The 12,182-nt window shown below is 59.0% G+C and overlaps 1 protein-coding gene across 1 annotated transcript; it reads left to right on the forward strand.

Annotated features, from left to right (window-relative positions):
• Positions 1-3,913: 3,913 nt before the first annotated feature.
• On the forward strand, positions 3,914-11,742 carry FUNDC2 (FUN14 domain containing 2). Its single transcript, XM_067303913.1, has 5 exons — positions 3,914-3,967; positions 4,703-4,853; positions 6,152-6,227; positions 7,754-7,888; positions 8,547-11,742. Exons 1-5 carry the CDS (start codon positions 3,949-3,951, stop codon positions 8,622-8,624), a joined length of 459 nt encoding a protein of 152 aa, XP_067160014.1. The 5' UTR covers positions 3,914-3,948; the 3' UTR covers positions 8,625-11,742.
• Positions 11,743-12,182: the final 440 nt, after the last annotated feature.

Genomic DNA, 12,182 nt, shown 5'->3' on the forward strand with positions numbered 1-12,182 from the left:
ACTTCCCCGTCCCCCAAGCACGTGGCAAGAAGCGCTGGCAGGGAGTGAGCCCCCCCTCCCCGAGCCCCCTCTCCACTCCTGCCCTCTCCTTTCCCTGCGGGAAGCGGGGCAGCGGAGCACTTCTCCCACCTCTCCTGTCGCAGGTGTCTCCAAGTGACTCAGGCAGGCAGCGGGAACGCAATGGCCGCGCTGCCAGCGAAGGGCTCCCGTGGGGCCGCGCTCGCCCCGTGGGGGCTGCATTGGCCGGAGCCGGGCGGCATGAGCCTCCGGGGACGTTTCTCCGGCCGGAGGATGCTCCCCGCGGCCACTGGCTTCACCCAGCTATTGCTGAAGGAGCTCAGCTCCTCCGGTGCCAGGGCAGCCCGGGGAAAACCAGAGCAGCCTCCAGGCACACAAGCCCTTCACAAGTTGCCTAATTACCATGGCTGATTAAATTAAGCGGAGAGCAATCAGTCTCCCCTGGGCTGAGTTTGCAGGTAGCTATTGCTGGGTCAGGCCCGGAGGAGGGATGGTGGATGTCTGGGGTTTTTTTGGCCTTTCCTGCGCACCCAGCCCGGCTCATCTTCCTAGACGTCCCAGCGCGGTTTCCCTCCCTGCATCCCGTTGGGGATCTGGGCTGCCGTAGTGGGGAGCAAAGCCTTGTCCCACCACTGGCCCCGCAGCGCCTGTGTCCCCAGTGCGACGGGGCTGGTGGCTAGGGAGCTTCGCCCGGGGCTTGGCACGGCTCGCGCTCCAGGGGACCCCGGCGCCCCGCACCGACGCAGCTCAGCAAGGAGGCTAAATTTAACGCGATTTTAATGTAGCTCCGCAGGGGGGCTGCTTAAAAGAAGCGCCGTCCCAGAAAAACCCTCTCCCGACCGTTGCTAAGAAAAAAAAAGCCCTGAAAGCAGAGAGCCGGAGCCAGCTCCTGCAGCCTGGGGCACCGCGGCAGATTCGCCTCCTCCACTGCCCCATGCCTGGGCTCGTCCCAGGCAAAGGGGCAGGAAAATTGTCGGCATCATAGGGGCAGATTATCGCGCGGTCGGCCGGGGCACGGCTATATCACAACACAGAGGTAACACGCCGCTCCCTGCCCCTCCGTCTTTGCGAGGGAGCGTTTTTACGCTGCTTTTATAGCTGGCGAAACCGCTGCAGGGAACAGCGTGGCTTGCCCGTGGTCACCTTGAAGGCAGCGGCAAGGCAGCGGGAAAGGCCTTTCCCACCAGGCAGCCTCCTTGGCGAGATTTGCATCCGTTCGCCGTCCGAAATGGGCACTCGGCCTCCGCGGGAGGGACGGCCCCGAGGGCTGCGCTGCCGGCCGGCCCGCGGCCTCCTCGCCTTGGGTTGCGAAACCCGAAATGCCGGCCGCCGGCGGGGAGGGGAGCAGAAAGCCCCTTCCCTCGCCGCATGGAAGTGGGGGAAGGCTGGGAAAGAGCCAGCCGTGGCTGTGAAGTCCCCGCAGCGGCCGCGAGGGAGAAGAGCCGTCGCCCCCACAGAAAGCTGCCAAGCGGCACCGGAGCCCGAGCGCGTTTCGTTTCCAGAAAATGAGAAGAGCGAGCGCCGGAGAGAGAAACCCCGCTGAAAATCCCCGCGCTCTTGCTTTGACGCGGCTGAGCTGCACATTTCCTCCGCGGTGGCCTGCGGGCGGCCGCACGCCGGGGCTGTCCCCGCGCTGCTGCGTGACACCGGCGCGGATGTCCCGGCCGGGGGCAGGGGAATTCAGACGTCGCTCGGCGCCGGGCTAAAAGCAGCCGCGCCGCTGCCGCCTCGCCAGAGCGCCCGGGGCCGCCGGCGCCGCGGGGCTCCCGCAGCCCTTCCCCGCCACGGCCACGCGTGGATTTTACCCCCGAGCCTCCGGAGCAGCAGCTTGGGAGCCCCGGCGCTCCGGCTGCCCCCCGCAGCGGGAGGGCTTTCTCGGCGGACGCGGCCAGGTAGGGGCCCCGCCGGGGCGGCGGCGCGGGGCCGCTCCCGGTGCGCTCGCCCGGGCGCCGCGGGGGCTCCGCGGGGCGCGACGTCGCGGGGTCCCCTCGCCCCGCCGGCAGCCGCGGGGGCCGCTTCCTTCCCCCGGCGGAGAACGGCGCCGGGGGCCGGGGAACGGCGTTCGGCGCTCGTGTCGCTCCGGCCGAGCGGGGGCCCCGACGGCGGCAGGCTGCGCGGGGGCGGGGGGGGGGGGGGTCGAGGAGGGCAGAGCCAGCGGGAAAGCTGCGACCCCTCCGACCGGGGGAAACCGGGGAGCCGCCGCCGCCGCCGCCGCCGCGACGGACGCGTTGCTGCGACGGGCACCCGCTTCGCCCGCGGCCCCCCCTCGCCCGCCGGCCTCCCCCTCTTCTCTCCCCAGGGGAAGCCGCTGCGCTCGCCGCCAGCCCACCCGGACGCCCGGCACGGACCAGGCGCCCTTGGCCGCTCAGTAGTCGGTGTAGGATCTGTCCGACACTCTCCAACAGCTACATCTGATTACTGGGTCACCAAAGGGCGCCCGCGCTGCGCCCGCGGGAGGACGCCGGGGACGGGGGAGCGCGGGGGGCCCCGAGGCCGAGCGACGGCCCGCGGCTCTGGCTGCTCCGTGGAGCGAACGGGCGAGCTTTCCCGGTGCTTGAGAGTGAATAAACCCTCGCAGAGCGCAGTCTCCTCCTCCGGGTGGTTATTAGAGCAAACGTCTCTTTGCGGCGCCCCTTCCCCGACTTCCCCCCCGCGGGGTTCCCGGGATGCGCCCGGAACCGGGCACCCGGCTCCCTCCGAGCCTCGCTGCCTGGGATCACGGGGTGCCGCCGGCCGGGAGCAGGGGCCTCCTCCGGCTCCAGCCCCTCCGGGCAGCGTGGGAAACCCACGGGAAGCCACCAGGGCACACGACACCAGGGCACTTGCGAGTGGGACGCCTCAGACGGCAACGCGGCGCTCCCAGGCCGGCTCCGCAATCGCCTCCTCTAATCCCCAACAGGAGGTCTGAGCCCGGCTCCTGCTCCGGTTACCGTCTCTTCAGTGGCATTTATTTTATTTTATTTTATTTTTTTTGCCTCTTGCGGCTCAGCTTTTCCTGCCGCTCGGCTGCTCCCCGCACAGCCAAGTCCCCGGGCAGGGAGGATGTGGCTTTTCCCTGTTCTGCAAGAGCTCGAGTGAGCAACGGCTCAGAAATTTAAGTTGCGAGGGATGGCTGGTTCAAGGGAGACAAAACCACGCGTTCCTGCTGGGCGGGCATGTGGGGGGGCCGAATCGGCCGGGGGCAGGCAGTGGCGTGGGGGCAGCCCGGGTGTATCGCGTGGGACGCAGCACGGTGAGCTCCACGCCGGTGTCTCCGGCTCTGCCACGTGTCCCCTCCGACAGTGCACAGCCGAGCGAGGGATGCCCGTTTCAGAGGGAGCAAACCACAGTGGATGTTAGGAAGCTTTTAAGAGGCCCTTAAAGCCCCACTTCTCCCCTCGTCCTCGGTGCCATGGGCCCATCGATGCTGCGCTATGGCCCGTGCACGGCTGGTCTGTGCCCACGTGTGGCCTGTGCATGGCCGGTCCATGCCCACACGTGTGACCCATGCACAGCTGCTCTGTGCCCTCACACGTGGCCTGTGCACAGCTGCTCTGTGCCCACATGTGACCCGTGCACGGCCAGTCCATGCCCACGCGTGACCCGTGCATGGCCAGTCCGTGCCCATGCGTGATCCCAGCATGTCCAGCCTGTGCCCACATGTGTGGCTTGTGCACAGCTGGTCCATGCCCACGCATGACCCGTGCATGCCCGGTCCGTGCCCACGCGTGACGCGTGCCCTGCCATGCCCGGTCCGTGCCCACGCCCGTGACGCGTGCACGGCCCCCGCGACCACGTGACGCCCCCCCTCCCCCGCGAGGGCTTCCTCTCATCAATGAGCGGGGCCCGCGTGACGCGCCTGGGCGTGGCCACGTGGGGCGGGGGCGCCTGCGCGCGGGGGGTCACGTGCCCGCGGCGGCGGAGGCGGCGGGGCGGAGCGGAGCGGGCGCCATGGCGGTACCGGGCGGAGGTGCGGGCGCGGGGCCGGGCTGGGCTGCGGCGGCGGCGGCGACACCGACCCCCCCCCCCCCCCGAGCCGCGGGGCCGGGACCCTGCGCGGCCCCGTTTCCTTTGGCGACGCCCCAAGCGGGGCGGGGGCCGCTGCGGCCGGAACCGGGGCCCGGCCCCGCCTGAGGGCCCCAACCGGCCCTGCCTGAGGGGCCTCGTCCTGGGGGAGGCCCGGGGAGGGGGCCGGGGGGGCCCTGGGCTCCGAGGGAGGAGACCGGGGATCCCCGGGGACCTGGGGGGTCCTGGGGGTTCTCTGGGCCCCGGGGAGGGGGAGTTCCTGGGCCCCGGGGGGTCCCTAGGCCTTGGGGGGGGGATCCGAGGGGCCCCGGGGAGGGGGCGGGTCCATGGGCCCCGAGGGGTCTCTAGGCCCCGGGGAGGGGGGGGGTCCGAGGGGCCCCGGGGGTTCCTAGGCCTTGGGGGGGAATCTGAGGGGCCCCGGGGGGTCCCTAGGCCCCGGGGAGGGGGGTCTGAGCAGTCCCGGGGGGTCCCTAGGCCCCGGGGAGGGGGGTCTGAGCAGTCCCGGGGGGTCCCTAGGCCCCGGGGAGGGGGGTCCAAGCAGTCCCGGGGGGTCCCTAGGCCTTGGGGCAGCATCCAAGGAGCTCTGGAGGGTCCCCAAGCCCCGGGAGGGGGGTCTGGGGGGGGTCCCGAGGGCCCCGGGCCCGGCATCCCAGCGCTGAGCATCCCCGGGTGCCCGCAGGGCGGAAGGAGGACTCATTCAACGTGCTGGACCTGGCGGAGTACACCAAGAACCGGCCCTGGTGGCGCAAGGTTTTTGCCCCCAGCTCGGGGTCGAGCGCGGAGAAGTACAACGTGGCCACGCAGCTGGTGATCGGAGGCGTCACGGGCTGGTAAGAGGCGCTGGGGTCGCCGCCCTTGGCGGAGAGGAGGCGAGCGGGCGCTAGGTGGGTCTTTGGGGGCATCCTGGCAGGAACAGGGTGGTTGTTGAACTGGGAGCTGAAGACCTGAGAACATCTCTTGGGGGAGGAGGGGAAAGCAGCAGCAGGCTTTGGTTTTTGAGGTGAGATCGTTCTCCACAGCTTCTGGCATAATGTGCTGGTGGTGAGTTTTGGGACAGATAAACGTGTCTCTTGGAGCAGAGATTGCTTCCTCCCTTGGGGTGTGGATGTGCTTTGGGAATCTGCACGAAAACCTCGTGTGGAGGTGGCTTGCTGCATCTCACGCACCGGCATTCGTGCGCATGGTTCCTTGGGATCCCACCACTTGGAGGAAGCATTGGGGGCTGTGGCTTGCTTGCAGCTTCGTTCCCACAGTAACGCTGGTTGACTTGAAAACTTAGTGGGATCGCGCTGCTTTGCTGGCACGTCCCTGCTTCTTGCCATGCCTGCCCTCTCCTGACACCGTTTAAAAGAGAATGACATATCCTGTTAATTTTCTAATAAAAACACAAGCCCGGTGACTTCTCTCTTGTTTTGGCCAAGTGCATCTATTCGGAAACGGGTAAGAGAGAAGGTTGCTGTGTTGTTTTGCAATGTTGATAAGGAAACTGTGGTCAAAGTAAAGTCTGTTTGACATGATATAATGCGTAGCCCTTTGCTGCATGAACGAGCAATGGGGTGGCGCTTGCTTGCGTTCTGGTGGCTGCAGTGATGTTTTACAGGTTAAAGCGTATCACGCTGCTGGAGGCAGCAGTAGCTTTAGACCACTGTTGCCATCTTATTTCTGCCCCAGTGAAATGAGAAGCGAGCAAATGTTGCTTGAGGTCATTCAGGCTTTGCCCTGTGCTCTGCTTTCAGTGCTCTGTCGTGGAGTAGCAGCAGATGTGCTGCCTTAATCTCCTATTAGAGATGATGCCAGCTTAAACAAAAGAAAAAAAGTTAATTCCAGTGAAATCACATGTTTTGGTGATGCTTTTGGGAGAACCAAAAGGGTTTTTGAAGGGAAAAGAAGCAAGTCTGGGAAATGCTGAACTGTAATAGTGGGAAGTAAGAAGTTATGAAGCATCGTATTTGGCTGGGCACAAATCCATTCTCCTTTTCTCTGATCTCATTTGGTTTTCTTCTTATCCCACTAGTCAGGGTGACTCAGTCTTGCATGATTAAGGCCAAATGCTGCCCTGTTTGTGGAAGCGTGCCGAAGCGTGTGTTCGGTGTCCCATTCTCCTGACTGGATCTTGGTTGATTTGTAGGTGTACTGGATTCATCTTCCAGAAAGTTGGAAAGCTGGCAGCAACAGCAGTGGGAGGTGGCTTTTTCCTGCTTCAGGTATGTATGAGTAGTGGGCTAGGCTTTCCAAGAACTGTGCGGGGTGGGGAGGAAGGGTTGGCTGGTGATTATAGTAATTAACGACTGTGGTTGTGATTCAACAGGTGATTTTAATAATTAATGTGTCCCAACAACTTCCTTGTTTGAACACGTGGGGTCAGTTCCCTACTCTGGCAGGAGCTCTGCGTGTCCGTGGATGTTGTGTGCATTTGTTCCTCATGACATAGATCCCCCGTTCCCGTGGGTAGTATAAAACATATTAGAAACAGCGATGTATGCAAGTGCCATTTGTGGAGTTACACAGGAGCGTTTTAGAAGCACGTTCGATCACCTTGGTGGTACTTCTTGTGATAGCCAGAGATGAGTCAAGTCTGTAAAGACTTTGAAGCTGTTTTTGGCTTGGTGGCTGTGCGCTCACGATGTCCCGGAAGGGGCAAGGCCTTTGTTCCCATCTCTGAATAAATTTCTTCCCTCCGTAGCGGCAGCAAAGCAGGAACAGCGTGCGCAGCTTTGAGGATTGCCAGGAGGTGCTTTTGGCTTAGGGACTGCTAGCGGAAGCTGGGCCAAAGGCATGTGGGGGCTGTCGTTGCAGAGGCACCTGAGTGCAGTGGCGGTGGGAGCAGGAGGCAGGCTAGGCTACGGCAAACTGGACTGTTGCTGCAGAACTGGTGCCGGAGCTGGCTACTGTCGTTAGTTCTGTGCTGGTGGAGATGGAGGCCCTGGAGAAACAGCCCTTAATCTCAAGGGGGTGGTTGTCCATGTCTGCGATGTGCTTCCCTTCAAGCTGGCTTCCTGAGGAGTTGAGCTAGAACAGATGAGGATCTTTATAATGTACTGGGGAAGAGGAGGGAAACGGAGATTTCAGTCTCCTCCAACTATGTTTCTTCTGGTTTCCAAGAACCGTGGACCTGAGAAGAGCATCTTGGATGCTGAAATCTAGCTTGTACCTCCTGCAGGAGGCAGAACAATTCGTAGACCTCATGCAGCAAGGCTTCATTGTTTTGGTTTCCAGTTTTGTGTCTTGCATAGCTTGTTCTCCCTGCTGTTCTGGTTCCACTTGTTCTGCTGACGGCCAAAAGCTTGCCCTGAGCAGGGAGAGTTTCACCGTTGAATCATCCTGACCAGATAAAATACTTAGGGAGGAACAGCCTATTAATAACTGTGCCCACCCACCGCAGCGGGAGAGCTGAGTCCCAGCAACACACGTGGCAGTTGTGAGGGGGAGGGGATGCCAGCTTTACATTAGAGAGAAGAAGCTGAAACATGCTGAGCTGGAACGGTGCGCCCATCTGTTAGAGGATTACTGTGGCAGGCAGATGTTGCGGGATGGTTAATATAAACTGCGGGGACGGTGCTTTTTCCAACTCTTAAGCTTGCGTGCTCAATCTCTTCTCTCTCAGCCTGCTGAACCAGTGTGTGGGGTGGCTTTGGTTTGGGGAGGGGTGGGATGGCAAGGGGGGTTCGTTTAGCCATAGCTGTGCAGGATTTCACTCCAGGAGCTTTCTTTCCACCCCTCAAAACTGTAGATTGCAAACCACACAGGATACATCAAAGTGGACTGGAAGCTTGTAGAACGGGACGTGAACAAAGCCAAGCAGCAGCTGAAATTTCACAGCAGTGGTAACAAAATGCCTCCAGAAGTGAAAAGCAAAGTGGATGAGGTGAGACAACTCTCCCAGGATATGTGTAGGTGCCCAGCCGGAGGGACAGCGGGAAACAGGACCAACTTCTGGGCTCTTAGGGATCTTCCATCGTGGGAGTGCTTGTATAACAGCAGAACAGGAGAGATGGCAAAGCTACCCAGGTGAATTTGAGACAGCCAGGGGGCTTCTAGGCATGATGCCAGCTTCCCATGTGTTATAGCAAGTTTCTTGATGTTGGAAGAAAACTCGCCGGGATTGTGGGGAGCTCAAGAAGAATCTCTTCAGTCTGACAAGCATAGCTAAGCAGATGTGGTAGCAGCGTGGTCTGGTCACTCTGGGCTCTGCTGTGCCCTGGTCTGGCACGCGCATTCATTTGTCGTGCCCGTTACAGTGTGCTGATTGTAGCCGAGCCCTGGGTGCCTGATGCAGGGCTGCGTAAGCTCTGGCTGCGCGGCAGCTCTCGCAGGGTCCAGGCTGCTTGGGGATACTAACTGTGCAGGAGCCGTATGTGGGGATGGGAGCAGGGAGGTCATTAGGGAGGCTCCTTTCCTGGAGCTGAGCAGTGGCTGCTTTCCCAGCTCAGGGAATAGCCTGAGAGGCACCTTGTCGTGGGGAGGACGCGTGAGTGACCTGCTGTTGTTGGAGAACACTGTTGGCTCTTCTCTCCCCTGCTTAGGTGATCACGTTTCTGAAGAAGAATGTTATCCTGACCGGAGGGTTTGCTGGAGGATTTCTGCTTGGAATGGCATCATAGGAACTGCACTCGACTCTCCTTTCTTGCCCAGCCTCCCTGTCCTCTCCTTCGTGTTCCCTCTCACTTAGAAATCAGTGGCTGTTGCCAGCAGGCTCAATCCCTTCTGCTCCCAGGTTTCAACCTGTACTTCTTACAGTGCTGCTCTGATTTCCAGCTTTTTCCTCTGTCTGGGCTGTTTGGGTGCTGGGACTGGTCTGAAGCTTATGACACCCAGCGTATCAGTGTGATTCCTTTCTCCACCCAATATGCCCAGATTTTGGTGAGTTGCAGCCTCATAAATATGTGGGGGCAGAGAACTCTCTGAACAAGCTTCTTCGCAGGTGCCCAGGACTGTTAACGTTTGTTTGTCTACCAGTATGTGTATACAACAGCTATCGGTTGTTCACTGCTACTTGGCTTGTACTTCTCTTCCCTGGTACCTGGAAAGGCTGTGCTTCCCTCTGCGCAGAGGTGATGTGTGAAATCCAAATGTGGCTGGCTGTCCTTGGGTGGAGGCAGAAGTGTCGGGGGCAGCTTGGGCTCTGTGCTGGAATGGGCTTCCGGGCTGGTGGTTAAGGAGCCAGTTCACGCTCTGTGTGGGCCTGGGGCGTTCTCCTGCCTTCCCCCTGCTGTTGCACTACATGTAGATGGCCATTTCGGCTTCTCCTCTGCTGTTATTTATACCCCTTACTGGAATTGCAGCGCTGGCACTGCTGATGGAAACTGAGCACCATGTGTGACTCTCCGAGCCCTTTCCTTATCACGTCTACTGCAAGTCGCTGAGCTTCCCGCACTGCAGAGCGCAGCTGCCTTGCTTGCCGGCTGGCTGCTCAGCCTTTGAAATGTGCTGAGGCGCTCTCGTTTGCTCGACCCATCTGTGTCGGGCCGGCTGGCTCAGGTGGCGCGCGTTTCAGCTGTGCTGCTTACTGTAAATTACCTTGGGGCTCAGACTGGTGTGCCGAGGTCTAGCATGGCCTTGCCTGGCCAGCGTGAAGTTGGTGATGCCCATAAGAATGTAACTGTGTGGGACAGGGTTGTAGACAGGAGATGCATCCTGATTTAGGGTACATTGTACTAGTCCAGGATCCCTGTTGCCAGCTCAGTTGGAGTGGGGGGAAGGATATGAAATCTGGCTAGAACTGCTTTGAGCACAGTCTTTTATCTGCCTCTGCAGAATACAAATCCCATCTCCCTGCTCTCTGCAAACTGAATTATTTAATCTTTCCAGCATCTGCATCCTGGGGGCTGCTGCAGTCAGAATGGTTCAGCTGCCTTTCTCTAGTGTCTCTTGGAAATCGCAGGTTCCTTTGAATGTGTTTGGCAATAACTCCCATTTCTTTTCCTTCCCCAACCTGAGACTGTGGTTACGGAGATGCTACTTGGAGCAGCTAAGGCAGCCTGCTTACCTTCCTGTCTGCTTAGGAAAACAGGGTGCTTAGGCCTAAATGACAAAGATGGTAGGAAAACCAGGGTGTATTCCTGTGGCAGGGGCCACTTCTAGCTTTCTGCTTAGGTAATGTTCCTTCCTTCTTTGAGCTTACTAGCTTGTCCCCATTCCCACAAAAAGAGCTATCCCCTTAATTCCCGTATCTGCAGCCCTTTCCCTGCAGTTAATGAGGCAGCCAAGATGCAGAGCCCTGCTGTTTTTGGCTCAGTGCAGCTATGTGCAGAGCAGAACTCTAACCTACAAGAGAAAAGGGAAAAAAAAAATTCTACAAAAAAAAAATTCCTTAGAGCTGTTCTGTACTGGTTGGTGCTGGGTTGGCATTGCTTCTTTCCAGCATCTGGGAACTTGTGTGACAGCAGGGTGATGATGTCCTCCAGCACGTTATGTGTAAGCATATGTGTAAGCATTCTCTCTTGTTGAGAATGGGTCTCTTCTGCTGGAAGTCAACCCATCCGACTTGGGAAACGTGCTAGAGAATGGCAAAGTGCGTGAGTGTTGAGGATGCAGCGCCCGGGGCAGCGGCTGCACCCTCTCCTGCGCTGCGCGATGCCACGTTACATTGCTGGCTCGTGGCATGGACGGAAGTGGGGGGCCTTCCCCAAGGAGAAATGCTGGTGGAGCTGGAACTATGGGTTCTGCCACCAGAGGTTTTGGGGTGAGCGCTTGCAGTTGACTTTGTTTTGCCCTGTGTTCGTTGAAGTCAATGTAGCAACACATTGAGTTAGTTGAGGTTTTCTCACCTTCTTGATCCTAAAAGCAGCTGCGGGTAATCAGGAAGCAGAAGTTGGTGTCTTTGCTCCTGTCCTGCCGTACGTGCGAGCAGGCAGGCTCGCACGCCTGTATTGATGACCTTCTTAAAGGCCATCAAGGGCTGTAGGAATGCTGTGAGGCAGCAAATAGGTCCTCAGTAAATCACTATTTGGGAGTGGAGTGACAAAAGACTGCTTTTTTTTTCTTTTTTTTTTTTTTGGTAGGAAATGCAGCTGAATGTGCATGAATTCATACAGGTATATTGCAGGATCTCCCTTGTTCCTGTAGGGAAAAAAATGTTACTTTACCTCTGCCTGGAGTGTTACCTAACACAGCTTTCTACTGAGGCACACTTCTCTCTCCAAAGCTCAAAGTAAATAATTAACAGGCCTTAAGGCTCAAATAAATCCCTGTTATTTCTGCCCCAGCCTAGGGAAGGGTGTACTGGGCCCTGTTCCCCAGGGTCTGGAGTTGCTGCTATGGAGAGAAATGGGCCAGAGGTGGCCCTAATCGAGCTAAGATGTCTCGATTCCTGCTGGAAGGAGAAACAAGTCGTTGAGACAAATTCACGTTGAGTTTGGTGTGAACGTAGGCAGGGAGTGGGCAAGGACATCAAAATCTGGCAAATCTTTCTGCTGTTCCAGTGTTGGACTCGTGGCTGGCACCATTTGAGTGCTGCGTGGCTGCACTGGAAGTTTTGATGCTGGATGAACAATGTCCATGGGGCTGCATTTGCATTGCTGCAGGTGCCAAAATGAATGTCCCACCCCCCCTCCATCACACGTGTGCATGCACACACGCTCCCCTTGGACTGGTTTCAACAACTTCTGGCGCCCGTTCCGGTACGGGAAGGTTTAAAACACACTAGGCGTGTAAAGTCTTTTTATATATTGTATGTAAATGCTTGTTGAAGTGATATTTTATTAAACAGTTTTGCTCTAATAGCTTCTCCGTGTGAGGTCTGTTGACTTCTCGGGAACCAGCCTCTCCTTGCCTTATCCAGCGTGTCACGTTTGATTCGTGGGAGCAGCGGCAGCCGGTCTGGGAGCGTAAAGCTCCTCGCAGCACGCCGGCTGCCTTCCCTCCTCGCCGCAGGTAAAGCGGGCTAAGAGTGGGCTGCCTGACTGAGTCCCTCTCCCTGATGGTCCTGGCACCCATCAGCCGTGCTCCCGAAAGCTGGGCTGTCTGGGGTGGACAGGGGGTTCTCCTGCCAGCCTGGCTTCAGAGCGAGCCTCCCTGCTGAACCAGCTCTCTGCCTGCGTAGGGGTGGGCGTGAAGGCAAGGCTTTTCTTTTCTAATGGGTGTAATAGAAGCCTAAGTACTTGCTTCTGATCATCTATTAGTGATCGTCTTTCCGCTGCTCCTGCTCAAGATAGGGCAAT

Source organism: Apteryx mantelli, chromosome 13 (assembly GCF_036417845.1).
Source record: "Apteryx mantelli isolate bAptMan1 chromosome 13, bAptMan1.hap1, whole genome shotgun sequence".
NCBI classification, from domain to species: domain Eukaryota; kingdom Metazoa; phylum Chordata; class Aves; order Apterygiformes; family Apterygidae; genus Apteryx; species Apteryx mantelli.

Coding starts and splice junctions, on each gene's coding strand:
- FUNDC2 (XM_067303913.1), top strand. Junction 4,854..6,151: donor ATCGGAGGCGTCACGGGCTG/GTAAGAGGCGCT, acceptor GTTGATTTGTAG/GTGTACTGGATTCATCTTCC. Junction 7,889..8,546: donor TGAAAAGCAAAGTGGATGAG/GTGAGACAACTC, acceptor TCCCCTGCTTAG/GTGATCACGTTTCTGAAGAA.